Here is a 26,779-nt window from a genome sequence, read left to right as displayed (position 1 = left end):
GTTTGTATCCTTAACATCAGCAATAAGTAATGACCCATAAATGATTAGATAAGCCCTTAATCATAACAAAGCATTTATTTTGAAAGTCATGACATGTGCCACTTAGCTGCTCTGGTGAATATTGATCAACGTTGTGGGAAACTGCTTTACAGACCATATTCAGTGGAAACTGATTCAGAAAGTAATAAGGTGGCAGAGTTAGGCTAGTACCATGAAGCATGTCATCAACTGTAAGTAAATACACAGCCTATTTTCCTCATTTGACTGCCTTCTCTGAAGCTTATTTTGCAGTTGTTTAATAGAGCATTACTTGCATGTAACATTTACAGTTTTTCACAACTGGCTCAATTTTTTTTGGAACCTTCCACCTTTTTCTGAAAACATTACACAAAACCACATTCTCAAGTTGCATTGACAAACCCTCTGACACTTCTTGCCAAACTGAACAATCACCTGAAAACAGTTTTACCTGAGCTCAAAAATCGAACAATGCCTTCAGCCCACAGTGTTTCCCATACATTGATTTATTTGTGGCGGCCCACCACAATATTAACATTGACCACACAATGATTTTCCATGTTGTAGTATATAAATTGGATGGAATTCTTTCATTGTAGCTATATGCACCTTTGCGCAGCCTCTCTCTGTCTCTCAACGGACCTACATACACATTTAAAGTAAGCATTAACAATCCTGCAAGGCATAGAAGACGACTGGCTAAATTGTGCTTAAATCTGGTTAGCATCATAACCCCACCAGGCAACAGCCAAGCTAATAATTCTAATGGTAATTATGTTGTCTTATTGGTTCTGCTAGCTGTCAATCACATCAGACCTCCATGCTAATTTTTAAGGAGCTTTATTCCATTTATAAACTATTTGCCAAATGTATTTGCTCGCAAAACAAAACAGATTGTCTGCCTACGCAGTGAGCACGCAGTATGTGCAGCATCAGGTTGGCATCTGTTGGAGGAAGCTTTTTAAGCTTAGGAGGCTTTTTGCTGTGACTGTAAATCTGGTAGCGAGTGTTGTTCATCGACTTGGCCTTCTTCTGCCCATACAGTGCAACAAAGAACTCGGTCCCAGTATCTTTTAGGTCACTATGAGTGGCATCAGGTTCCCCAAGCACTGTATGTATTGAGACCAGGAATGGGCCCCATATTCAGCTGGGCAGACAACTATGACCTCTACATTTCAAGTCCAAATGGAACCAAGAGCACACATGCCATGGTGGAAGGCTGCAGGTCAGAGAGAGCCTCCTGCAGAGGCCAGAGACATCACATAGTTTGGGTGGGAGGTTGCTAGTGAAGGTGCTGTCATGCCCGCTCTTGCCATTCAGGCAGTGGCTCCAGTAAATTTGCTTGATGTCACCAGCTGTAGCTGCAGCACATTGAAAGCCTGCAGCAAAGGAAACTGCAGCTGCCATGCTGCAAGTCTCAGTTGCACTGACTATTGCAAGTGTGAAGGGGGTGAGGTCCGCTGCTGCAACCCATTCACAATACATTCAGATAAAGATCAAGAAGATGATGAGACTGAGAGTGGGATTGTGTGGTTGTTGTTAAATATGTGTGTGTGTGCATACTGTATAGTTATATAGTTTACAGTGTGTGTGTGTGTGTGTGTGTGTGCGTGCGCTGCATGTTCTATATAGTTCTTGTATATAGTTATTGTGCATTTGTGTACGTGTGCATGCTGGATATAGTTATTTTGCATATTGTATATAGTTCTTGTGGGTTTGTGTGTATGTGCATGCTGTATATAGTTATTTTGCATGTTGTATATAGTTCTTGTATATAGTTATTGTGCATTTGTGTACGTGTGCATGCTGGATATAGTTATTTTGCATATTGTATATAGTTCTTGTGGGTTTGTGTGTGTGCATGCTGTTATATAGTTATTACCTCTGCCAAGGAGGTTATGTTTTCATCGGGGTTTGTTTGTTTGTTTGTCTGTGTGTCTGTTCATCTGTTTGTTCGCAAGATAACTCAAAAAGTTTGGGAGTGATCCGGATCACTGTCTGGATCCAGGAGGCGGTTGTGTTTTCGCTTTGCGAAGGTCTGCACTCTCGGAGTGCTTTTCTAGTTTTGCATGGCACACTTAATTTTTTAATCTGTCTGTCCATAGGTCAACACTGCCTCCTTACCAAGTTTCTTAAAGGTTTTCACCAACTCACTTTTACTTCGTTACATTTTACAGCAATTATCTGTACTTTTACTCCGCTACATTTCTACAACACCATCGTTCCTTTTTACGATACATTTTATGATCAGTTTTTTTTTTCTCTCTGACAAACACGTTTGTTTTACCGGGAGGTTGCTACCAAAGATTCTGGAGCGCTACGTGCATTCTTAGAAACATAAGCTTCTAGTCTAGACCAGGCAAAGCGTGAGCTTGTAGCCATCTGCATTCGGTAGGCTATATTCACCAGACCCATGGCTACACTGTACATGTAACTGTGTTCTGTGCCTTTCTCTGTCTGTTATCTGCAGCGTTAGGGCCTCCTCTCCGATGAGATTGCTATCCGCGGATCAGCGAAGTGACAGGCTATGCCCATGCTTCTGTCACACGTCTGATCATTTGCGGCACAAATGAATGGTAGACTATTAATGAACCGGTGGCCGGAAAAAACGTAACATTTTCCAGATTAGGAAATATTCCTTAATTGAGTGTGATTAAATAAAGATGCATAGCCTACAATTGGGGGGTTGTAACGTGAGCGCTCATTCAATGTGTCTGCGCAAGTGAAGCTGAACTTAATCATAAAGACACCTTTCTCAGCAACTTTTCTGTTCAATCAGCATAATTGGCATTACGATCCACCCGACGTTTCCCTTGTCTACCCCGTTAAACTTCAGGCTCTCGTGTTTTGCTGAATGATATTACTCAGCAGATCACCCTAGTAGATAACCAGAATTACAGTCTCTAGAATTGTAGGTCAGAATGTAAACTGGGCCACAGATGGTAAGCACAATTGCATTAACTTCAAACTATCTAGTCGAGTATAACCTAAAACTAACTTAATTAAAATGCCACAGCCCATACTGATTTTTCCTTTTAGAATATAGATATTAAGAGAATAAATCATTATGCAAATACTTTTACTTTTAATACTTAAAGTACATTTAAAAGCAGGTACTTTTTACTTTAACTTAAGTAGGGTTGTCATTGTGGTACTTTTACTAAAGTAAATATTTCTCTGTGTATTTGTACTTTTACTTAAGTACTGAGGTTCAGTACTTCCTCCACCACTGCTGTGTAGGCCTATAAACCCGCTATTATATCATTAATACATAAATTCTACATGTTCCCTTTTTATTCGCAATTAGCATGTGTGTAACGAATCTTATATAGCCTATTTCTAAACGAACGTTATTACTTTGACTGTGGAGAAGCTTTGCTGTTTGCTCAAGAGGTAGAATTGTTCAAAGCTAAAATGGAAGTGTCGATATACAACCTTTATTTTGATACCGGTGTTCACGGAAGTAGTAGAATCGAATCTTTCCAGAAGGCGTGTTGCGGGAAAAGAAAGCGCAAGGGAAGTGACAAGTCTTTTCAAGTCAGAAGTCAAAAGTGAAACACCGGCATCCTATTTTGTGATTTCTGGTGATCTTGAAATAATTGTTTAGCCCAATATTTGGAATTCCGTCATGGACCTGGATACACAGGCAAGGCTGGGATAGGGTCTGATTTTATCTTTAAAAACGAGTGGTTAACATCAGGAAGCTAATCGGCTAGCTAACGTTAACCTTGTTCCATTTGACTTGAATGTGTTATTAAAGATAACAGCATGTCTCCATCACATTATTAGTAGACATTACACGAAAGAACTCGCGTATCGAAACGCATCCAGAGTTGTGTCAGTAAATGTAACGTTACAACTGGACATTCAGTAAACTGCATGCTAACATGTCCTTACCTTGGGCAAAGAATGGCTGGCATGATGAATATAACATGCACTCATTTTGTACGCTTTGACAGATATTGTGATTTGATTTGCGATATACTTTGTGAAAATCAAGCTTCAGTTCCAAATTTCGCTTAAAGTTGGGCCACTACTGATACGAGAAGCACAGCACTCGTGTTAAGTGATCTTCACACAAGGAGGATGATGTGATAAGTTGGACCATTGGGACAAAGTGCTTCATGGTTGCAGTCTTTGCGCGGCACAAATTGTGTTTTCTGATTATGCATTGTCGTTGTACAACAACGTGTAAGACAACGAAAAGGTCAATAACTGTAATTTCTTACCACAGATTAAAGAGCTTGAGAGCGATTTGAATGAAGTCCTGCGATTGATAGAGAGTTCTGGAAGAAAGCGGGTGCAGACTGTGCTTAAACAGGAGCAACAGAAGATTGAAAAGGAGCTGGTACAAAAACGGCAGCTAAAGGAAAAGCAGTCTAAACGTGATTCGGGAGATACCTCAACTGTGAAGGGATATACTGTCAAAATCAGTAATTACGGTAATACAGTAAAGCAGTATTCACTTAAAAATGAAAGCTCTTCATGATAACATACTGTAATATAGCGTTATCCTAGGTTGACTTGTCTTTATTTCTAACAGGGTGGGACCAATCTGAGAAATTTGTGAAAATTTACATAACACTAAAGGGAGTACATACGATTCCAGCAGAAAATGTTGAAGTCACCTTCACAGAAAAGTAAGAATTCATTACAGTAACATTATCTTACAAAGCTTTAAATGGGCAAGCTCCCCAATACCTAAGTGAGCTTATAAACTTTCACTGCCCTCCCAGAACTCTGAGGTCCTCAGATAAACTACTGCTCTCAGTACCTCAGAGTTGTCTAAAAAATAAAGGTGACTGTGCTTTTTCAGTAGCTAGGCTAAGTTGTGGAACAACCTGCCTTTACACATTAGATCCACACCAACTATTGGTGCTATAAATGGCTTTTAAATTAAGTGTGGAATGTAATTATATAGGCTATATATGTACATATTGTTTTAGTTTTATTTTCCTGTTGTGCTTTTTTGTGACTTTATTAATTTTGTCTTCTATTATCTATTTATTTTATGAGCACTTTGGTCAACCACAGGTTGTTTTAAATTGTGCTATATAAATAAACTTGATTATGACTATTATGCCATCACTTCAACAATATGCTGTCTGAAAAGAGGACAAAATGTACTCAGTGTTGGAGGTCATTATATGCTAAGTAATATATGCTATCTTTTCAGGACTTTTGTTCTTCTTGTGAAAGACCTGGATGGGAAAAACCATCAAATGACTATCAACAACCTTTTATGTCCCATTGACGTCCAGGAAAGCAGTCGGAAGGTTTGTTATTTTAATGGAGTATCAAACTTAAAACTTAATATATATTCTTTTGTTATGTCAAGTTAGTACTGAGAATATTGGATCCATATAAGATAAGAGCAATCTGTAAAATTCAACAATTACTCTCACTCTCAAACGTTTATTATGCTCCTACCAAATCTTGTGCAAAGTAATACTACTCAGGACTAATCTACTCTAATTTTGAATTTCCCCTTGGGGATCAATAAAGTATCTATCTATCTATCTTTAGAGAGTGTGGAGATGGGTTGGGGGTAGGCTACTGTCTAGTGTCTCAGTGGCCAATGTAAAGTTTGGCATTCATGGCTTGAGCACTATTATCATAGGACTTATTAAGCCTGTCAATTTAGAAAATAAATCCGTTTTTTTTTTTTCTCCTTGGGTGTACTGAACATGGATGTTGAGAGATTTTCAGCCTGTCCGTATGTGCTCACTCCTGCACAGGGTTCCGTTCGGTTCCATTGCTCATAAACCTACAGGCGCAGTCGTTTTATCAGTGGCTACAGACAGTTCGAAACTGGTCCGTATGTAAATAGGCAGTCGTAATGAAGTGTCTATCAGGTAGGCCCCAGGCTGCAAGGCTAGAGTACATTCAGGCATAGTAGGCTAATACTGGCTAAAATGTTCAAACATGACCTTCCTCCAGGAGTGAGCTGCCAGTCCTTATTGTTAATACTAACACCCATATCTTGCCACAAGTTGTGCTTCTTACTAATTTGATCTGCAAGTTCCAGCTGTACCATAGAGTATTTAAAGGTGCCCTGCCACACAAAACCGTTTATACTTGTATTGTTTTAAATATGTTAGGTCTATATGTGTTTGTGTTATGTCGTGAATGTACTACCTCTGTCAGCTCTAGCCACTGAAAAGAAATAAGCGGAGAAATCAGGTCAATTACAAAAGCTGCTCAGTCTGACGTAGAATTGAATGAGCTCATTACTATTCATGAGCTCGCCCAGTTGAGACCGCGCCCACAGAATTCGTCTAGCTCAGTGACAGTTTTTGTATGCAAGGATGGCTTAACATCAACGGGCTTGTGCCCTATGCACGAATAGAACTTCAACAATGCATGTTGCCCAAGAATCCAGAGTTGAGGATCAAATGGTTTCAGTTTATTTTTTGGATCAATGCCAAAGCTGGAGCAGTTGGCTACCATCGAGGCAGTCTACAACCAGTGCCCAGTCCGTAAGTAAAACACTATTGTCAACTCAAGGAAGTGAAATGTTATACAGGTTTAATGCACTCGCTAGCCTAGCAGCCTAGAAGCTAAAATTAGTTGATAACAGCTGTCATGTTATATACGAAATCGATTAGCTGTTAGCCAATCAAAGTCAATCAACTTAGCTTATTGAATATTAATGAGAACTGGCGCAAATCGAGCTGAGTCTTCCTGCAGGCTTTCTATACCACGCTTGAAACAAGGTAACCAAGGCATTTTTTCCACAAATAATGTTACAGAGTCCATGGCAGGACTTCAGACATTACCACAAAGTAATGAAATATGTGTGGCAGGGCACCTTTAAAGGGGAATTCCGGCAATTTTTCAAATAGATCCCAGTTTTTCGAGGTCACTGAGTACTGTGGTACGGGGGAAAAACAAAAACAATCGGTTTTACATAGCTCGAGTTGCTGCAGCTAAATCAGCCAGACATCTACAGCGCTACACTCTGGGGGCATGGTCATGAGCCCCCATGTGCAGGATGCCTATCTTGCTTTTTCATAAAAGCACTATATGATGGACACTGCCAGTTTGATCATACTATAAACAAGCCTGTTTGTTAATGTGTGCAATGAAACTTTGTTATCAATAGCAGTTAGAAGTTTCCTTAAGTAACCACACTAAAAATGCAATGATGTACTGATTTTTGTCGTTCAAGTTGGTGTGCTTGATTTGTATAAAATACAACTGACTATGCATTTTACGCTGTTTCCTTGTCATTGCATAATATGGCATGTAAGCTGAGTATATTAAGTCAACTCTTAACTAGAGAATAAGAACGCTGCCATACTGCCCAGGTCATAAAAGTGTCTAATATACCCCCTTTTAACATTAACCAAGATGGAGCTGTGATGTTTGTGCTGATCACAGCAACTCTTTCATGTGTCATGGTACGAGCAATAAAGGCAGCCATCATTTTGTCTGAACATTTGGCTTTTTAAAAAGGTTTATCCAAAGGAAAGGGTTCACCCGTTCAAAAACCTCACTGTATGCGTCTCTTAATTTGTGCCGTTACCAGGTGAAAACAGACATGGTCATTGTCATGTGTAAGAAGGCTGCAGCGAAGAAATGGGACTGTCTAACACAGGTGGAAAAGATAGCAAAAGACAAAGAGTGAGTTACAATTGTTTTGTGTTCTTGTGACAAACTAACAAGATGTCATTATTTCCCTTCAACTTGCATGGTCTGGTGCTCTAACAATAACTATTAAGAAAGGCACTAACACCAACCTGTATCCCTTAGAAAACCCAACTATGATGCGAACGCTGATCCAAGTGAGGGCCTTATGGGCATGCTGAAGAAGATGTACACAGAGGGGGATGACGAAATGAGGCGCTCCATCAACAAGGCCTGGTCAGAGTCCCAGGAGAAGAAGGCCAAAGGAGATGAAGTGGACATTTGAGTGGGCTTCGTAGCCTATACACAACCCCATTTATTCCTGCCCTGGCTCAGACTCCGGACCATGCAGTCAGGCCAGGCCATTCCACTGGGGGCCTCATTCCGTTTAGGTTCCACCACTGCATTGTTTTTGTTGTCTGTTTGCTTTCTTCACTTGGCTTTGTGATTTTGCGGTCTTCTTATGTTCAAATTTGTCCAGTGTGCTTTGGTTACTGGATTATGTACTATGATTTAATTCACCGATTCATAGATTTGACAATAAACCACAGCTTCAAATTGAAGTTGAGGTAATGAATAAAATGGCTCAAATGTGTTATTGCTTTGTGTGTAATTTGGTGTCTGTTCTGGGGTGGGTAAAGTGCATTTTCAAACTTGTCTACGGTAATACTGAATTAATGCTCAAGTGGGTAGGAAACGATCCAAAAAGTTTCCTCTGTGAGTTCCAATAAAAGGCACTTACACAGAACTCAATGGGCTCTGGGCTCTAGCTTACTTGAAGTCGGCAAACCAATTTCCTGTTTGTCAACAAGCACCTGAAGATGAAGCGCTTCAGTTGTATCAAAACGTGTGCTCACTGAAAATCCTTCCAACAACTCGTCTGACCTGAACCTCATAGAGAATGTATGGTTTATTGTCAAGAGAAAAAATGAGAGACACCAGACTCAAAAATACAGATGACCTTAAAGGGACACTAGGCAACGTTTTCGTGTTAATCATCTTCGTAAGTCGGTATATGGTGAAATGACTCATTAAAGGGTGAATGAAGACTCGGCCGCCCCTACTGCCTGTAGGAAGAATATCCCGCTTGCAAGTTCAGTGTATCCGACCCGCCGACCTTCAGTCTCACAAAGTCTCAGACATCATGAGAAGCAGGATCAGTTTACGTCCTGCATCCCCAGCACAGAGGCAGGCTAACGAAGCGCTAGCGATTGTTGCAAATGTGTGTATAATGGCAGAGCCGGCAAAAAAGCAGCGAAAACCCTTATTGGAAGATGCAAAGAAAAGGAAAAGAGCTTCAGACTGAGCGAGGGCTCGCACACGTATCGACATGTACAGACGCTAGGGAGAGCTTCGTAGAGAAAAACAAAGCAACCTGGGCTTCCATAACACCTCAACAGTGCCACAGGCTGATTGCCTCCATATCACGCCACATTGATGCAGTAATTTGTGCAAAAGCAGCCAGAACAATATTGAGTGTATAAATGAACTATTTTAGATTACTTCAAATTAGTTCATTTCTTTTCAAAAGGTTAACATTTCTGTATTATAACCTCCTTATTCTAATATAATAATTACTCATTTTTGGTTTTCATGAACTGTAAGCCGTAATCATCAAGATTACAATAAAAAATGGCTTGACATATTTCACTTTATATCTAATGAATGAACTAAATTGGGGCATTTCCATGATATTCTATGTTTTTTTTAGACCCACCTGTAGTGTCACTAATCTCCAATTGTGTATTAAATTGTGCCACCAGGGGGCTCCATACTCCATAATTTATGTGGCACTAGGGCCATATCCTGTGTAGCATGATTAATGCATTGAATGTTTACATTTAGGTAGAGCTGTAATTTATCACAGTTATTCATCAAAATTGATATTTCATGCTATGATACTGATCAAATATTATTGCCTGTTAAAAAAGGCAGATCTATCCCTTTCATGTGTTTTTTACATGAAATTAAGCCTGTACATTAAACTGTATCATTAGCCTACTATTTTCTGTGGAAGTGGGAAGTACCCTAACTATTTCAAATATCTATCAGTAGTATAGGCTTACACGTTCTAAGACAATAAAGTTAAGTCAACATAGTGTTTTTTCAATGTCACTTTTGTTGTCTAGAACATTGAATTCATTCATTGACAACGCGTCAGATGAAGGCATAGGTCTACTGTGATTGGATGATCTTTTCACTTCATTCAGTTTTTCACATGCACATCACATGCTGTCTTTGATTTCTGTTTGACTGAAAGCACTTCCAACAAACCTCGTTGGCTCCTCTGAGTCAAGCACCACCCACTTGTCCGCCTACAAACCTGACGTCACCAACAGTTTATATACTTGAGGAATTCCCTGTCTGGGCATGTTTAAGATATCGAGGGCTAAGCAAGGAGGAGAAAGTGTAAGGAGAAAGGATATACGGAGTACCTGTGAAGAGACGGCGTTTATTGGGACTCTTGGGACTGTGAATGGATTCTGCTCGTTTCACTACGACACAGCGCCTTTCGTGTCAAATGATGAATCCGGATTTATTGAAACCTTCTGAGCGGACGCACACTACTCAACCACCACCCAAGCCGAACCGGAGTAAATCTGAGGCTACGACAAAGCCTGAGGTGGTGGTTGATGTGGAGGGGAAGAGGTGCTATTACAAAGGAAAGATTTTGGGAAAGGTAGCGTCACTTACATGACTTAATTTTTATTAGTATGAGCAGTGTCATGTCATGTCATTTTGCTGTTGTTTAACTGTGTGCTCAAATACAATCGAATATGGAGGAATGGAGTAGGCTATCGCAATCGTCTAATATTAGATCATTCGTGAAGGTGTGCGCCATGCAGTATTTGCTACCAGGTGTCCGCTAATGACCTCGTGTAGGATATGACTAACCCAAGTTTGACGATGCCTCTCCCTGTCGTTTCCCAACCGGTCCTTGGAATTTGGCTGATTTCTACCATCAGTCATATTTCATTGTTTCTATGGAGCGTTTGGTGATTTGACATCCTCTGCAAATTACCGAAAAAAAGAACATGCGACACCATCTTACACCTTAAGTTTTTATTAATCGCAATCAAACACATCTGTATTAAATTGCATTTAAGGTGTAAAATGCGTTATTCGTGTAGAGACGCCGCATGCTTTAGGCTACTGCATTCTTTTCTGCTTTAGCCGCTAGGAATAAAACGTATTCAATGTATGACCAATGCCCAGTCATTGTAAATACTATACAGAAACGGGTTTCCAAGCTTCATAGTGGTGCCACATCATAAGGCTGATGTTGCTTATCCCATGTGTAAGAACAGCAGTTTTATGCAAAAATAATAATAATAAGCTTACGTCATATTAAATCAGATCGCTCTCAAAGATCATATATGCTACAGCTACATCTCATTTAAGTTAAATCATTTTAACTTTTTTTTTTTTTTTTTTTAGGGTGGTTTTGCACGATGCTACGAAATGACAGACGTGGCCTCGGAAAAAACATATGCTGTGAAGGTGATCCCGCAAAGCAGAGTGTCCAAACCCCATCAGAGAGAAAAGGTAAAACATTACTGTGGCCCTGCCATTGCTATGCTAAAAACAAGAAATATTTATTGTTGTTGTTGTTGTTATTGGTTATTATTATTATTATTATTTGTTTATTTACTGATGGATGGTGTTGTAATAAAGGAATGTTTCTGTCCAGATCATAAATGAAATTGAACTCCACAAAACCTTACAACACAAGCATGTTGTGAAATTCTCCCACCACTTTGAAGATGAGGAGAACATTTACATCTTCCTGGAGCTGTGCAGTAGGAAGGTATGTGGCTGTCCTTACAGCAGTGTGCTACATTATTTGCCTGGTGTGTAAAAATACAGCAGAACCCTCATGGATTTCCTTGCTTTGCCTCTGCAGTCCCTGGCTCACATATGGAAGGCGAGGCACACTTTGACCGATCCTGAGGTCCGTTATTACCTGAGGCACATCATATCGGGACTGAAATATCTGCACAATAAAGGCATCCTTCACAGAGATCTCAAACTAGGTTGGTTCACCATGACTGGATGTGTGTGTGAGCAGTGCATGCACATGTCTGTTTGTTCATGTTGTATGTTTGAAGTGACTGGATCTAACCTCAACTGTTCTTATAGGTAATTTCTTTGTAAGTGAAGGCATGGAATTGAGGCTGGGAGACTTTGGACTGGCAGCAAAACTGGAAACTGCTGAGCAGAGGAAGAAGTGAGTATTATTGTTATTTATGCATGTATGTACGTATGTTTTGTTGTTATGATTACTTTATGGTTGCCATACAGCCTTGAAGTATACTAACCATCTTTTTATTGTGAAATCTTTTAGGACAATCTGTGGAACACCCAATTATCTTGCTCCAGAGGTCCTCAATAGACAGGGACATGGAACTGAATCAGATGTTTGGTCTCTGGGATGTGTCATGTAAGTGAGCCATGCAGTTATTTATTACACTGTCCACGCACACAGATTACTGACAACATTTCATAAGGTTGTGGAAATCAAGATATGAAATGACCAATTACATTTTTGATCATTGGTTTATACGTCTATGTGGAGCAACTTATTTCTAAGCAATTCATCCCACACTGGAGTTAAGTCCTTTCTTTTTCTTGGAACAGATACACATTGTTGTGTGGTAATCCACCATTTGAAACTCTGGACTTGAAAGAGACGTACAAGTGCATTAAGGAAGTGAGGTACACACTCCCTCAGACCCTTTCGCCCTCGGCTCAGAAGCTGATCTCCGCCATCTTGCAAAAGAACCCCGCCGACCGGCTCACACTGGACCAGATCCTGACCCATGAGTATTTTACCAAGGTGACTGTTTGAGGCCACTTCCTTTGGCACATCTGTGACTACTTTGTGTTTTCTAAGCACCGTGACACTGTTTCAGCGTTGCAGTGTTTATCTGCGCGTGTGACTGCGTCTTCCTACAGTGTGGACGGTCCGTCCTGACTCTTGTCTCTTGTGTCTTGCTCTTCCTCGTTCAGGGCTTCACCCCAGATAAACTGCCACCCAGCAGCTGCGTCATGGTGCCCGAGCTCAACCCACCCAGCCCTGCCAAGAAGTTCTTCACCAAGATGGCCAAGAGCCTCTTTGGCAAAAAGAAATCTAAAGGTATGCGTTGTTGCTGCTGCTGTTGCCACTGTCGCTATTGTTTAGCAAGTGACCTTCATTACAAATGGAGCCTAGGCTGTCTGCGCGGCCTCTTGGCTTTCACTGTACAGTTCTGTCTCTGACTGTGTCTGTTAACCTACAGTTGAGAAGAGCCCAGCTGAGGAGAAGGATGACATCTCGAAGCTGGTCTCGGGCATTGTGAAATGCTCCATCAGCCGACAGATGAGCGTCAAGACAGGAGCAACTGAGGTATTTACCCCCATCTAGTTTATTTACTGTGAAGATTCTGTGTTCTAAATCTGGCAATGACTGAGGAAAGTGTATGCTTCTGATGTGCAGTTGATTGTGTTCATTCAAGGCAGAATCCATATTTTGTTTTCAAAAGGCATCTAATTTGGTGCCTTCTTTAGAGCAGGTGATGTCTTGAAAGGTGAATAACCTTTGCCTTGTATAGAATTATTTACGACCTTTTAAGACGTCGTCTAATTTTTCCGGCGTTTCAGTCGATTTAGTTTGAATGCACTCTGCCATTAAGGCGATTGCATGATCAGCCGGGATGTCTCTGTGAGTGCTCGGGATGAATAATGGAATCTGTGTGAGGCCAGCAATTGTGCAGTAAGTCTTAGAATAGCATTGCGCTGAGCAAATCCAATTTTTAGCCAAGTGATCTATGGGGACAGCACAGTTAATGCCTCAGCCCACACAAGACTCAAGCTGTCAGGTTCACTGCACAGCCAGGCAGACAACAGGAAATGTGTTTCCTTGTTTGTATGCTCTGGCATTAGAACATACCGGGGGATCAAATGACGACCTTATCCTGACCTAAGGGTTGTCTATGTTATTCTTTTAGGACTTAGTAAATAACCAATACAAGGGGATGTTTTTGCTTACTCCTCCACCCCTAAAGAAGTTTCTGGATGTATGGGGGGGCCCTGAGTCATGGATTGGCTTTTCCTTGATTTGTCCCCCTTCTTCCTGCCCTTCCTTCAGGCCCCACTAGCTAGCTCGGGTCCCACGGACACGCCGGTCGAAGAGGAGTCCAGAAAGTCCACGTCTCAATCCTTCAAGGGCACGGTGGCCAGCAGCAATGACGGTAAGCCGGCACAACCAGTTTACTTCCTTTACACAGCATTTTTGTGTTACGATGCTGAAGCTTCTGTATAAGCCAAGCCTCTCAGCTGTGAGCTGCAGAGTGACTCAGCAATTTGAAAATAATTAATTTTACAATAAATTTTGTATACTTGTTTTAAATACACTGATGAAAGAACGCCCATAACGGTTTCACCATGATTAAGCCAGTGTGATGCCAAAAATGCTAATTTGACTGGCATGCATTGTTTGGATTCTTTAAGTATTTGTGAGTTGTGGTTCAATGAGGCCTTGTTCTCCTCTTGGTAGCTTGTGAAGACATCCTCACTCCTGCTGCTGTCGCTGAGTCAGCTGTTCGGGTTCTCAACAGCTGCTTGTCCTCCATGCCTGCAGGTTTGTATGCTTCTTGGAAATCACTCAACACTCTTGGCTTGGAGAGAGAATTGAACCTTAATGATTTTACATGGAACTTGGGTAATGACCCAAGCAATTTGTTACTGTAATGAACTGTAATTTGGATTTTCATGTAGTTATGTTTCTTTTTTCCCCTATTTCAGCTTCTAGAAACCCACCATGCCTTTCAAAGCCCAAGCCCTTCATTTGGGTAACAAAATGGGTAGACTACTCCAACAAATATGGTTTTGGTTACCAACTCTCCAACCAGAATATCGGTGTGCTGTTCAACGAGGGAACTCATCTGAGTTTATGTGATCAGCGAAGGTCAGTAGGTCTCCCACATGCTCTCATAATATTGTTTATACTTGATATCCAATAGGTCAGATGGGAATGGCATTTTAAACACTTGCATATATGGGCTTTTGCATGCCATGCCTTTCCCCTCCACAATGGGTCAATCTAATTAATCTCCCTCTAGTTACTCATGACTGGGTTTACCACATCACGAGCGGCCGACTTAAATCTTTTGTCTATCTTTGGCGCTAGCTTTAAAAGAAAACATGCTTTCCACCTCCTCAAATCTCAAATGTTTTCCCTTCTCTCTCTCTCTCTCTTGCGCTCTCTCTCTCGCTCTCTCTCTCGCGCAGGACTGTCCACTACTGTTTAGCCAACAACAAGCACTTCACGTTCCAAGCCAACACGCTTCCAGAGCAGCTGCACGGTCAGAAGCAGATTGTGGAGCTGATGGCCAATTACATGGAGCAGAACCTGATGGAGGTTTGTACAGCTCCCCTGCCCTAGGGATAATGTTACTGGTCACTGGAAAATAATATATCAGTGTTACTTTTAAAAAGTGGCCAATAATGTGGTGGTCTTTTGAAAAAGTTATCAGTTCCATATGCATTTATTGAGAAATCCACTTCTTGGCACCGTCTTGTGGTCCTTGGTTTTGTTTTTTCCCTGGTATTGGCTTTTCTTCCATTTTGCAGAGAATTTAAACCTTTATTCTTCTCTCTCTCGCTCTCTCTTGCTCTCTCTCTGTCTCTCTCTAGGGTGGAGACCTTCAGTATGAGGAGCTGCCCCCTCCCTCCGCATCGCCCCTCCTGCTGCAGTGGGTAAAGACGGACCACGCATTAGTCATGCTCTTCAACAATGGCACCCTGCAGGTAAGCCTTTACAGCTGCTCCTCTGCATCTGGCCTCTTCAGGCAACCCCCCAGCCAACACTTTGACAGAGCCTCAGTCTTTTTAATGCTTGCATGCTTTTCACATTTACCTGCAACTTCATGACTTCAGTATGACTTTGTGTACTTTTAAAATGGCTAAAGACAAATCAGTTTGACGGTGAATAGTGACTGCTAATTCTGATCCTTTTTTTTTTTTTTTTTTTGGTCCTACAGGTGAATTTCTACACTGATCACACAAAGATCATCCTGTGCAAGGCCACTGACTCGTCCTACTTGCTGACGTACATCAACCGGGAGCGCGTCTCGTACACCTACCCACTCGGCGTGCTGAGCGAGCGGGGCTGCTCCACGGAACTCCGACACCGGATGCGCTACGTGGTCCAGCTCCTCCAGCACCACACGGGTGCCTAAACCAGCGTCTCCACCGCCACCACCACCACCACCTCGCCTACTAATGGAGCGGCCTTCTCCTAACTCTGTCCACACGCCACAAAAAGTCGCTGCTGTCGGCTTCCTCTGGGAGCAACACTCAAACCTCAAGGGGGGAGCTTCCCCTCCGGTTCTTGGCCAGCGTCTGGCCTCTACGGACTACAGTGCACTGTTTCAGTTCCATTTTACTTTTCATGATATGTAGAGTGTTTTTTTTTTTTTTTTTTTTTTTTTTTTTTTTAAGAATTTAGCTTAAACATGCAGTATGACACACTACTGGCTTGACTCACAGTGCGCACAATGAAGAGGGAAGACAAACAAACAACCAAACAGACAAACAAAAAAAAACCAGAAGTATCCTGTGTTCCCTCAGCTGGACTGTTGTGTTGAAATGGTGATACTGACACAGGAGCACACTTCACAGGGCTACAGCTTACCACTGGCCCGCTCAAAGCCACTTTGCCAATGCTATGCAGAAAGCCTTGGCTTTTATCCACTCTTTTTTTCCACTTCTCTTTTGGGATTGTACTTCACGTAATGGTACACATCGGTGAAAAAAGAGTGATTAGGTGCCAAACTCTAGGGTTTTTCTTTCCTTTCTTTTTTTTAGGATACATTTTAAAATCCGAGAAGTTGATGGTCGACCATGGTCTGCAAATGACAGAATGTCTTATTCAACTTTTGGGAAGAGCTGAAATAAGTGCCTTTTGGAGGGATTCCTGCTTGTGCAATAATCACCCTTCTAAATCGGAGAGACAAAAGAAATGAGAGTGGGAAATATGCGGAGGAGCCTTTTTTGTTTTCTCTCTTGCTTCAGATTTGATTTTTGCAAGCGAATGAACAAGCACTACATTACCTGACATAAGCTGTGGGCTGTAAACAAGGTATTCTACTCCAGTAATCTCAACCATTTCAGAAGGGTGCACATATATATCTTGTACCTCCTGCTTGGTTTACCGTCCGTCATCCACCCATGGTAATACTCTGCAAAACTGTGAGTGTACTGTAAATGTTCTAGAACTAATGAGTATTGTATTCAGAATCCCAATATTGTGAAAGCCATTGCCCTTTCAGAAAAACAAATCTTTATTTTTTTGCGTGGCACATAATGTTGTCTATTTATTTTTATTTATACTTTTTTATTTATTTGTGTAAATGTATACAGTGTTGACACGGGGGGAGGGAACAATTCGGTATGTTCACCTTTTATGTGTTTGGGGAGAATTAGAAATAATAAAGTACATTATTGTAAAATGACTTCTCTTTGCTGTCTCTTGAGTTTTCTTCTGAAGGCCTGGTGTAGGGAGTGTGTTGGGCTGAGTAGAAGCTTAGCCTGGGGCTTTGATATCGAGCTCTGAATGCTGCCACTGAGAAGGCCATTTCTGCTGGGTCACAACAGTCAGGTGGAGAGAGAGGGAGAAGGTGTGAAAAGCTATAAAAATAGAAAAAATACTCTACTTTCATGAAGATGGTTTGCTGGTTCTTGAGGACTTGTGCTTTGCCCACCTCTACTCTTAGGGCGTTTTTCGGCTGGCAGTGTTCTTGAACTGGTTCCATTCAGAATTCTTTGAAACTTGGTGCTATCTAGTGAACTAATCCACATTTTCACCAGTTTTGAACCAAACCTAGGGTGCATCATCAGCAATGGGTGTTGCATGCGAAACAAAAGTTAATGAGATGCTAAATGGGACAATTATAAGTATATACTCTTTTGATCCTGTGAGGGAAATGTGGTCGCATTTATCTCAATCCGTGAATTAGTGAAACACACTAATCCCGACACAATGAGCTGCCTGCTACAGCGGCACTCGGGGAGCAGTGAGGGGTTAGGTGCCTTGCTCAAGGGCACTTCAGCCGTTTCTACTGGTCGGGGTTCGAACCGGCAACCCTACGGTTACAAGTCCGAAGTGCTAACCAGTAGGCCACGGCTGCCCCACATATGAACAGTTGTCCTGTAAAAACAGAAAACGAAATTAGCTGTGTAAAATGCTAGTTAATGTCTGTAGTGGCAACAGTCGATCTGGACGGAAAACTCATGCCTTTCAGCCTTCTCCCCTCTGAACGGTAGAATGGCACGCCCACTCCAGTTCACAGTAAAAAACAACAACTATTTACAGTGCATGAAAATGAACAAATTAAAACAATCTGCCTATCAACATCCATTCAACTTTCTGTCTATCAACATCCCATACACTATCTAAATTCAACTTTTAAACTATATACTCTGTCTCAGGCTTTAAGCATACAATCTGGCTCTATTAAGACTACAGATTCTGTTCCTATTTCCTCTGCCCACAACTGTTTCAAAATAAATGTCCTCACTACAATAATTCACTATTAAATAATTTAACTATTTAAACTACTCAACTATTTAACTGTTTAGACATTTCAACTGTCAGTTGTTGACTCCTGCCAACTGTTTCCAAATAAAAGTTTGTTTTGCATTTTATGTTAATATACAGTATATTTATATTTTCATGCACTGGTAACTTCCTCGAAATTAATTTTTTTTAGTTTCTGGTTCAAGTTCAGAACCAAGGTGCCACGCTCCGAGTCCGAACGTTTTTTTGTGTGGTCGAAATGCTCCGAACGGTTCAAATGTTGGTTCGCGAATGGTAACGGAAGCAGTCCTCGGTTGGTGGAAAAAGGCTATTAGAGAAAGTGACTGAATGGAACCAATTTCTCCATCCTCACTCATAGTATGTCCCATACACTATAGCCACAGTGAAAAGGGAACCATTCTGGAAGGTGGCTACGGCAAAGTCATCTGTTGCAGAGTCCAGTAAGCCGCGACTAGCCAGCGTGAGACTCTGGTCTCCGCTCTGGCCGATTACCACCTGGCAGACCAGCTTGTAGCGTGGGGGGCAGGTGTCTTTGATTTTGCTTCGCGCCAGATCTGCGAGGATTTGACTGACCTGCCCGCACGTGTTCTGGCTGTAGCGCGCTCCGTCTAGATAGCTGTCCAGCGTGGCCTGAAGAATCTGCTGTGTCTGCTTGGCGCTGAACATGCTCCCCGGGTCAGGGCCCATTCTGTAGGTGTTCTCCATGCGGACCTCCTGCACAGGCTGAGGGAGCAGCAGTCCCGAGAAGCTGACCCGTCCACCGTGCGCCCAGGCGCCCACGGACAAGCGCTTGGCGAAAAACACGGAGTCCCGGCGCTGGAAGGGCGAGGCCGGGTAGCTGACGGCGGGGCTGAGGTGGGAGGCGTCCGAGAGCCTCCTGAGGAGCAAGGCCGCAGGCCTGGAGGGGAACGCGTCCTTGGAGTGGTCGCGCGAGCTGCGGCGTGTGGAGACGGACGCCCTGCGTAGCCTCTGAGGCCCGTCCACCACCTGGTCATGGTTGAACTGGGCGAGTGTCTCCTGAGAGAGAGGCAGAGTCTGGGAGTTCATGACACCGGTGTCCTACAAAGAGAAGGATTCATATGGCACACATGTTTAAGGAATTCTAAATTGATTAAGTTAGTCATTTATGGAATAAGATATTTTTGATGTTTCATATTCATAGTTCATAGAAATGCAGCCAAGAAGTGAAAACCCAATGACTCATTATTGTTACAGAGGGACTGCTAGACAGTAGCGTTATATTGATAAGTTTATCTCACATATTAGTCATGTCATTGTTGTGAATTATGTTTACTCATTTGGCGTTCAATTTAAGAGGGTTTTTTTTCTGGTAAAGTGACCTCTGTGCTTCACCTCACTCCTTGTTGTGAAAGCCTACCCTTCCAGTCTTCGGGAATTTCCCCCTTGGCTGCCAAGTGCTCTCTTCTTAGTATGTAACAGCCATAAACAAAGGCAAAAACAGGCTCATATTCAGAGCTGCTTCTCACACCATCGTGAGAGACGTAAATGCTGAAGCACCCGCTCTAAAGTCCATGCTTCTAGCCTGACAGTATCTCAATACAGCTTCAGCCTGGTTTAACCCTGCGACTGACTCACATTCTTCAGGATATGCGCTTGAATGAGAAATAGTTTGGATTCATGTAATTTTCAAAGTGTTTATCAACATATCGACTTGCCATGGTGGTTAAACTAACCTAACTGTAGAGCACTTGAAAAACATGTTCTGTCAAGTATTGGTCTGATAAAATCACACAGAGCAAGCACTTACTTTTTCCATTTGAGATCAGGAGATGTGAAATTCTCAACTGTGAAAGTTGTTCCCTGGGCCAACTTACACCAACTTACAAAGTTACACCAGGAAGCACATATTGCTACGAATTTAACACCACCAACTCACTCTTTCATATAAAACAACATATATCACTAAAAGTGGCAAAGTCTAATACCCCTGAAAACATATAGCCTACTGAAAAATTTGAAATAAACCGATTTTCAATTTTCCCTTCAAACCCCCCTTTTGCCTTTACCTTACCTACACAAATGATTCAGTCGTTAGGAGAGAGAGTGTGGTCTTGCCCAGGACTTCAACGGTAACACTAATCATGGCGGTGTCCTAAGCCACCAGTGCTAGTTATCAGATACAAACAACCAATTATGTGGGCTTTTATTTCTTTGCTAAGAGTCTGCCCGTAAATTATTAGCAGAGGGGCAGCCCAGGGTCAGCAAACATAACAACAGCTTGAGACTTGGCAATCATTCACATGGAGCTTTGTAGCTCACTCTATAGACAAACATCTTCCTTGCCTCCTCACATGCACAAGGGAAGCGGCTTGTTCCATTTCAGCCAAATTTGGCTTCCTATCATGGATTTGTTGAATGATGGGAAATAAGGGAAGCCAGTGTCTGATACACACCCTCACACTCAGAGAGGGACAGGCCTGAGTCACACACCTTGGTCTTTTCTCTTTATATAGGGATTCATGAAAGCAAATAATGGGCTGATTTTAGCAGTCTGCTTCACGCTGAGTGAGATTGAGAGCAGGTAATTTGTTATGCCGGTAGGCAAGTCCAGCCAGGGAACCATCTGCTGACGGTTTTAACTGCAGGCGAATGGGGAGGTTTAAGTCTCTCGGTAAGAGCCAAACTCACTAACAGAGATGGGGGGGTGCTACCGGAATACAAAACACTTACTTCAATCCAATTAAAAGAGTGCACGCTTGTGTGAAGTTCTGCAGAGTCAGTCATCCCGAGGGGGAAACGTGACTTTAGATTTCCAAATGAATTAATCCCTGCAACCTCAGAGACGAGCCTCTGACAGCTGTTTGTTCCCTCTGCGCACAAAAGCGGTGCGCACTGTGACGTCAAAAACGTCCAGGAGAAACAGTCAAGTCGGAGAGTGGTTTTCAATTAACTCTGCATAATGACTGATCCTATCTCCACACATTCACAGGTAACTTGTAGTTCGTTTCATTTGTGACTTTGCCATAAAGTAAATGTACTGGCTGTATGAAAAGGCACATCAAATTAGAAAGATTGTTCAGAAGACACTCACTCCATGAGATGATTTACTGTGATTGAGAGTGGCCTGTCATTTTTAGCATGTAACCACTAACAGAAGAGAGGAAAGATCACAGGCCCGGTCAAATTACACATTAAACATTGAGACGGCAAGTCTAGGCTTGTCTGCAGAGAGTGACACGGATAGATACACTGGCAAAGGGTTCTCCATCATAAAGACTGGAGACAGATATTGAGCGGTCTTTGAAAGGGAAAGTGTCATAAATTAAGACTGTTTATACAGTTGTTGTTGCCACCTTGACTCAAGAGGAAGAACTGTAAATAAATTAATCAAACAAATAAAAAAATAAAGCCACAAAACAAAACTAGGGGGAAAAGGGGTTTTCAGCTAATGGTCAGTTATAAAGGTTCTTCAAAACATACTGTAGTGTTACAGCTACATCTGAAGAGCTGAAATAACAGTTTTTTTCCATGACACAGGTGAGCCTAAGGGCTCTACAGTTAGCACCTAGTTACAATGCACCTCACTGCTCCGGATGTCACACACACTTACGGGTAAGTGGGTAGAAAACGTACATGGTCACTGGCTGCCTTTGAGGCTGAGCTGGGAGAGTTTCAGTGTGATCTCCCCTTCCACAGGCTTTCTCAATTCAGTGGGATTCAGTGAGTAGTGCTTTGTTTGATCAACATTAGGCCTAAACCATTCTTTTATATTTAGGGGGCATGCAGTGATATGTCTTGTATATTCATATATTTGTATATTCGTCTTATAACAGATCTTACATTATTGTAACATTGTATATAACTTCCATTCTTTTTTTTTCTCAGAGCCTCTATTGTCATCATTCATCATCATTCAGATATCCCTTATACCAGCTTTTGACACCATTTAAGCAGACCTTTCATTCTTCTAGCTACCATCATAAAATATTTTGGAGTTATACACTCAACTGAATAATTAAACAAGTCAGTGTTGATTGTGGATGATAGCAATCCCCCGCAATGTGATCTTACATAATATGTTCATCTTCCCTATACCCATCCTCCTTCAATGGGACACGGGGGTTTTACGTCCACCTCTACCATCCTCACACTTCTTCCCAGAGTCCTCACAAATCTAGAGTGGGAAAGACTAGAGATGGTTCTTCCTGTCCTCTGTCGTCAGAGCAGTGACATGCCTGCTGACTATCTTTTCAAATACCCTCTTGCTTTGACCTCCTTGGGTGGGTGTTCTTATATGTTTTCACGTTATGAAGTGATACATGTGAATGTTATTCCATTGTACACACAGCGTACTCTGAGGGGAAATATCTATACCTTTGTACGTCCACATTGGGAGGAAACTGCCAAACTCTTTTTCACTCATAGGAGTTAAGAGCAGAGTTATCCAACCCACGCTTTCCAGCGTCACACATTCCTTTCAGTGTCATTTTTATACAGGCAGTTGTAGCTAAAATTGAGCTAGCCCAAATAGAGCTCACCCTGAGTCATGGCCAAAAAGTACCCACTGAAGGATTTAAAATTTCATGAATCTGACTAAATTGTTGTTTGAGAGAGAGAGAGAGAGAGAGAGAGAGAGAGATGGAGAAAGAGAGAGAGAGAGAGATGGAGAAAGAGAGAGTAGTTGTGTTTTGCATAGAGATGAATGAGAACCTGGGCTCGTGACTAATGTTTGTGCTAAGACTAGATTGCTGATGTCACTTGCTTGTCCGTAACTCCATTGGCCGCCTCGAAAAAAAAGAGATGATTCACTTGAGGAATAACGTCAGACGAGCCCACAGGATGTGTGCTTCCTTCTTCATTGGGTCCCTCGGGTTTCCTCATCAAAAGGGGCCGAGAACGTCTTCCTTCCCTCAGGAAGGGGGCAGGCGGGGGAGGGGTGCTACTCGGGATGAAAGTATAGGAGGCCATGTGGCCCGGCTGCTTGGGTGACATGTTCCTCTCCTTCCTCTGTGAGTTAAAGACATGTTTCACTCAGTCTAATTCCAACCAGATGAACTAAAAAGCACACACACACACACCACAAATGACTCACAAGGGGAGTTCTAACGGAACTGTATGCAGCCCCCCCACCCCACACAGACTTTCTCTTTGACGTTCAAACATGTACTATTTACATACAGGCTATTCTTCTTCTACTTAAACTCCTCTGTTGAGTCTTTAACACAATATTTCCTAAACCACAAGTCCTACACATTTACCTCACGGCACTCATGGATACAGTCACTCTGTATAGCTAAGAAAACCCTGCAACGGAAAAATCAAACTTACGCTAGAGCTACATGGCTCGGCTCTGCTTTTAATCATTAACCTCTGCATTCTCAACCCATGTGGGCCCTCCCAGAGCCAAAGAAAGCCTTGTCTGCCTGGTTGTACAGCTTCCTCTGACAAAGACCATGCTTGTGTGTGGGTGTTGGGTGTTGGGTGCTGGGGCAAGGGAAGGGAAGGGGGTCAGGAGGCTGGGCAGACGCTGACACTGACTTCCTCTGGCCTAAAACACAGGGCTAGGCAGAGCTCTGATAAGAGTTCATTGTGTGTGTGTGAGAGAGAGAGAGAGAGAGAGAGAGAGAGAGAGAGAGAGAGAGCACTGGCCCATGGGAAGTGTTTTATAGGAGCACCTTTTTTTTGGTGTGGGAAAAATAAAACAACATTTTACTAATAAATACTGAAGGCTTGTGTTGTCCCCTGGAAGAGTAGAGTCGCCCCAGTGCCGGATGTCCTGATAGCAATAAATGCCCCCATTCATACGTATAGCTCACAGGAAACAAAAAAGTCCATGGAAAATCACCTGCCTGGTCTAAAAATACACAATGAACAATGAATCAGATAAATTCCATTCATGGTGAGACAAAAAGAACTCTCCACACAGCATCACCGAGTGAGATAGGGGCCTCAGATTTAATATCATACACTTCTGTCTTCCAGGGATAAGCGTCCTGGTGTGTCAGCAGCAGTAGTGTGGCAAGGCACAGACATTAGCTAAATTGAATCAATATTTCAGGCAAGGTGTCTCTGTGACGTCCAAGGGTGTGGACACCCTGTTCTCACTTGCCGTGCCAAGACGGTGGACTTCCCGTCAAGCACGGTCTCCTTTACAGTGGCCCACATGAAGAACTGAATGTAAAGCACCTGAAAGACATCATGACTGAGTGTGAGTAAAAGTGAGAGTCCTTTACTGTAAGCCACTGGTGCCTGAAAGAAGGCTAGGTTCACCTGTAGTGCAGACCTCACAAATACAAAATGTGCTTGTCATCTTGAAAGTGTGACAGACTAAATTGTCTGAGCAAACAGTTGGTGTCTTATCAAACGCCCATGTGTGTGTTTTCCAGCTTTGATCTTAGGCCTACTGCCCACCCCCACTTTCTACAACACGTCCTAATGCTGAGAACGTTGGAAACCAAGAAAATGATTCATTGGATGCTCTGGGCCTGTATTCTATATCACTATATGGATGGAAAGAATCAGATCAGAGTCAGATCAAGTGTTATCTGTTGCCAGTGTTATCTGCTGCCTACGTTGGTAGAGTGGTTGTGTTTGACGTTGTAAATAGGCATTGTGCTGTGCCACACGGAGAGTTGGTCTCATACTGGACTAGCTATTAATAATTACTATCTTTCCTTCGCCACATTCTTCATTCACCAGCTGGACAAACAGTGGATCAGTGACGCAGGCGGAAATGTGAGCAGCATTCACAATGAGATACTTTGATCATCATCAGTACAATGCAGGGGGAAGGTGAGAATGCCACCGTGTCTTAAAACACACACACACACACACACACACACACACACACACACACACACACACACACAAAGACTCTTTCTCTCTCTCTCTTTCTCTCTCTCTCTGACAAACACATACACTCATACACAAACAAACAAACAAACAAATAAATAAACAAAGAAAATAAATGGAAATGTGGACATTCATCTTATTCCCTCAGCAGCATGTAGGACCCAGTAAACGTCAGTAAACGTCAAATTATGAATCCTGGCATATTGTGGTATTTTCCTGTGTACACCATTTATATTACTGCAGAAGTCCAAAAGCTGTAGATGGCTGAGCATTTTCCTCAGTTGTTCTGTAGGCTGTGTCAGCACCAAAATAAATTGCTGGGTTTAAAGCTTAAGTGATAAAAAGAGCACTGAACCTGTACAGACCCAGAAAAAAGGGAAAACATTGCATAAAAAGGAAGACAGTAAAGTAATCAAACCGTCATTAAAGTTAGTGTAATGTCACTGAAACGGAATGCTCTCCCAATCTTCCACTCTCTTTTTCTCTGTCTTTCTCGTTCTCTAACTAGCTTACCGGCCTCCTCCCCCCACCTCTGTCTCTCTCTCTGGCTTACACCTCTCCCCCTCCCCTCAGTGCTCTCTCCCTCTCTCTCTCTCTCCCTCCCTCTCTCTCTCTCTCTCTCTCTCTCTCCCTCTTTCTCTCTGAAACCCAAATAATAATAAGCTGCTGCCAGAGAGGCATTCCAGGCTGGGCAGATAAAGGGGAAATTCCCACCGTGCTTGGATCTCTCTCCCGGCGGAGCTGCACTCCAGCTGCATGGTAGCTCAGCTCAGGCCCAAAGTATGCGTCTGGAACAGCGGCACAGCACATAGTAGGGGTCCCACCAAACAAGCAGTTTTATGTTGCTGCTGCGTGTTTGGACAAATCAAGGACTTTCACAGCCTTGTCTCATCCCTCAGTGTGTGGAATGTGATTTAAAAAATGCAAAATAATGGGATTTGTTCTGTTGACTATGAGGCTGCTTCAGAAGCTGACCGTTGGCTACCTTTAGCTTGTCTTGAGAGAGAATCTGACCCTGGCGCTGGTAGGGTACAGGTGGGCCCTGTGGCCGAGGCATGTGAGGTCATAAAAAAGATCCCTGAGGATGGCTTTTCAGTCAGGGAGCCACATGCGGAGACCCCATGAGTTCAAACACTAATCTGTAGAGCCAGAGCCTCTGAGTGTGAGTGAAAAAACATTCACATTTCTTCACCAAGAGTGAATAGAGCACATAAATAGCATCCTACAGCAGTGCTGTTTAACTCATTGTTGGTGTTAAAGAGTCACAATGGAGATAGCCTGTCACTGCACCATGATGAGAGGCAAATTCTTCTTCTTAGTTTGAACATTTACATATGAATGGACACATTTCCCTTATGATGGATTTTACGGTACCCACTCAACAGAAATGCAAAACAGGGATTTACGGCAAGTGAAAATAGAGTTGACAGTTACGGCTTAAGTCACCGAGGACGAAAGCATGTCTGAGGTAAATTAAACAGAGAGCCACCTGAGTGTTTCTCAGTAACAACTCGGCATGGCGCCATGTCCCAGCGTGCTGGGGAAAAGCGTAGCTGTGTGACGATCATGCTGGGCTTTGAAATGTTTCCTAGGAATCTGCAGGCGTCCCCCTCTCTTTCCATCTTTCTTTCTTCTTGTTGTTGTCGAGTCATTTTGAGATTTCAGTTTTGGGTGCATGCTGTACGATTGAGGAAAGCGTTTGAAAGGGAAACTGTGATGAGAGAGAGACAGAGAGACAGA

At 42.5% G+C, this 26,779-nt stretch overlaps 3 protein-coding genes across 3 annotated transcripts; 2 read left to right on the top strand and 1 right to left on the bottom strand.

Moving 5' to 3' along the window:
• The first annotated feature begins 3,495 nt into the window (after positions 1-3,495).
• LOC125299088 (calcyclin binding protein) lies at positions 3,496-8,242 on the top strand. Its single transcript, XM_048250189.1, has 6 exons — positions 3,496-3,664; positions 4,253-4,460; positions 4,562-4,658; positions 5,195-5,294; positions 7,550-7,644; positions 7,774-8,242. The coding sequence occupies exons 1-6, from the start codon at positions 3,647-3,649 to the stop codon at positions 7,931-7,933; spliced, it is 678 nt and encodes a 225-aa protein (XP_048106146.1). The 5' UTR covers positions 3,496-3,646; the 3' UTR covers positions 7,934-8,242.
• A 1,792-nt stretch (positions 8,243-10,034) lies between these two features.
• Positions 10,035-17,141, top strand: plk3 (polo-like kinase 3 (Drosophila)). Its single transcript, XM_048262539.1, has 15 exons — positions 10,035-10,327; positions 11,086-11,193; positions 11,339-11,455; positions 11,552-11,681; positions 11,788-11,875; positions 11,993-12,088; positions 12,286-12,484; positions 12,658-12,784; positions 12,927-13,033; positions 13,775-13,877; positions 14,183-14,266; positions 14,431-14,593; positions 14,917-15,046; positions 15,322-15,435; positions 15,669-17,141. The coding sequence occupies exons 1-15, from the start codon at positions 10,124-10,126 to the stop codon at positions 15,864-15,866; spliced, it is 1,968 nt and encodes a 655-aa protein (XP_048118496.1). The 5' UTR covers positions 10,035-10,123; the 3' UTR covers positions 15,867-17,141.
• Positions 17,142-18,405: 1,264 nt separating this feature from the next.
• LOC125307747 (dynein light chain Tctex-type 5-A) lies at positions 18,406-20,326 on the bottom strand. Its single transcript, XM_048263805.1, has 2 exons — positions 20,259-20,326; positions 18,406-19,285 (listed from the first exon to the last, which is right to left on the bottom strand). The coding sequence occupies exon 2, from the start codon at positions 19,271-19,273 to the stop codon at positions 18,575-18,577; it is 699 nt and encodes a 232-aa protein (XP_048119762.1). The 5' UTR covers positions 19,274-19,285; positions 20,259-20,326; the 3' UTR covers positions 18,406-18,574.
• Between the last annotated feature and the right edge of the window lie 6,453 nt (positions 20,327-26,779).

Source organism: Alosa alosa, chromosome 1 (genome assembly GCF_017589495.1).
Source record: "Alosa alosa isolate M-15738 ecotype Scorff River chromosome 1, AALO_Geno_1.1, whole genome shotgun sequence".
Classification (NCBI taxonomy): Eukaryota; Metazoa; Chordata; class Actinopteri; order Clupeiformes; family Clupeidae; genus Alosa; species Alosa alosa.
This window is presented reverse-complemented; position numbering and strand designations above follow the sequence as displayed.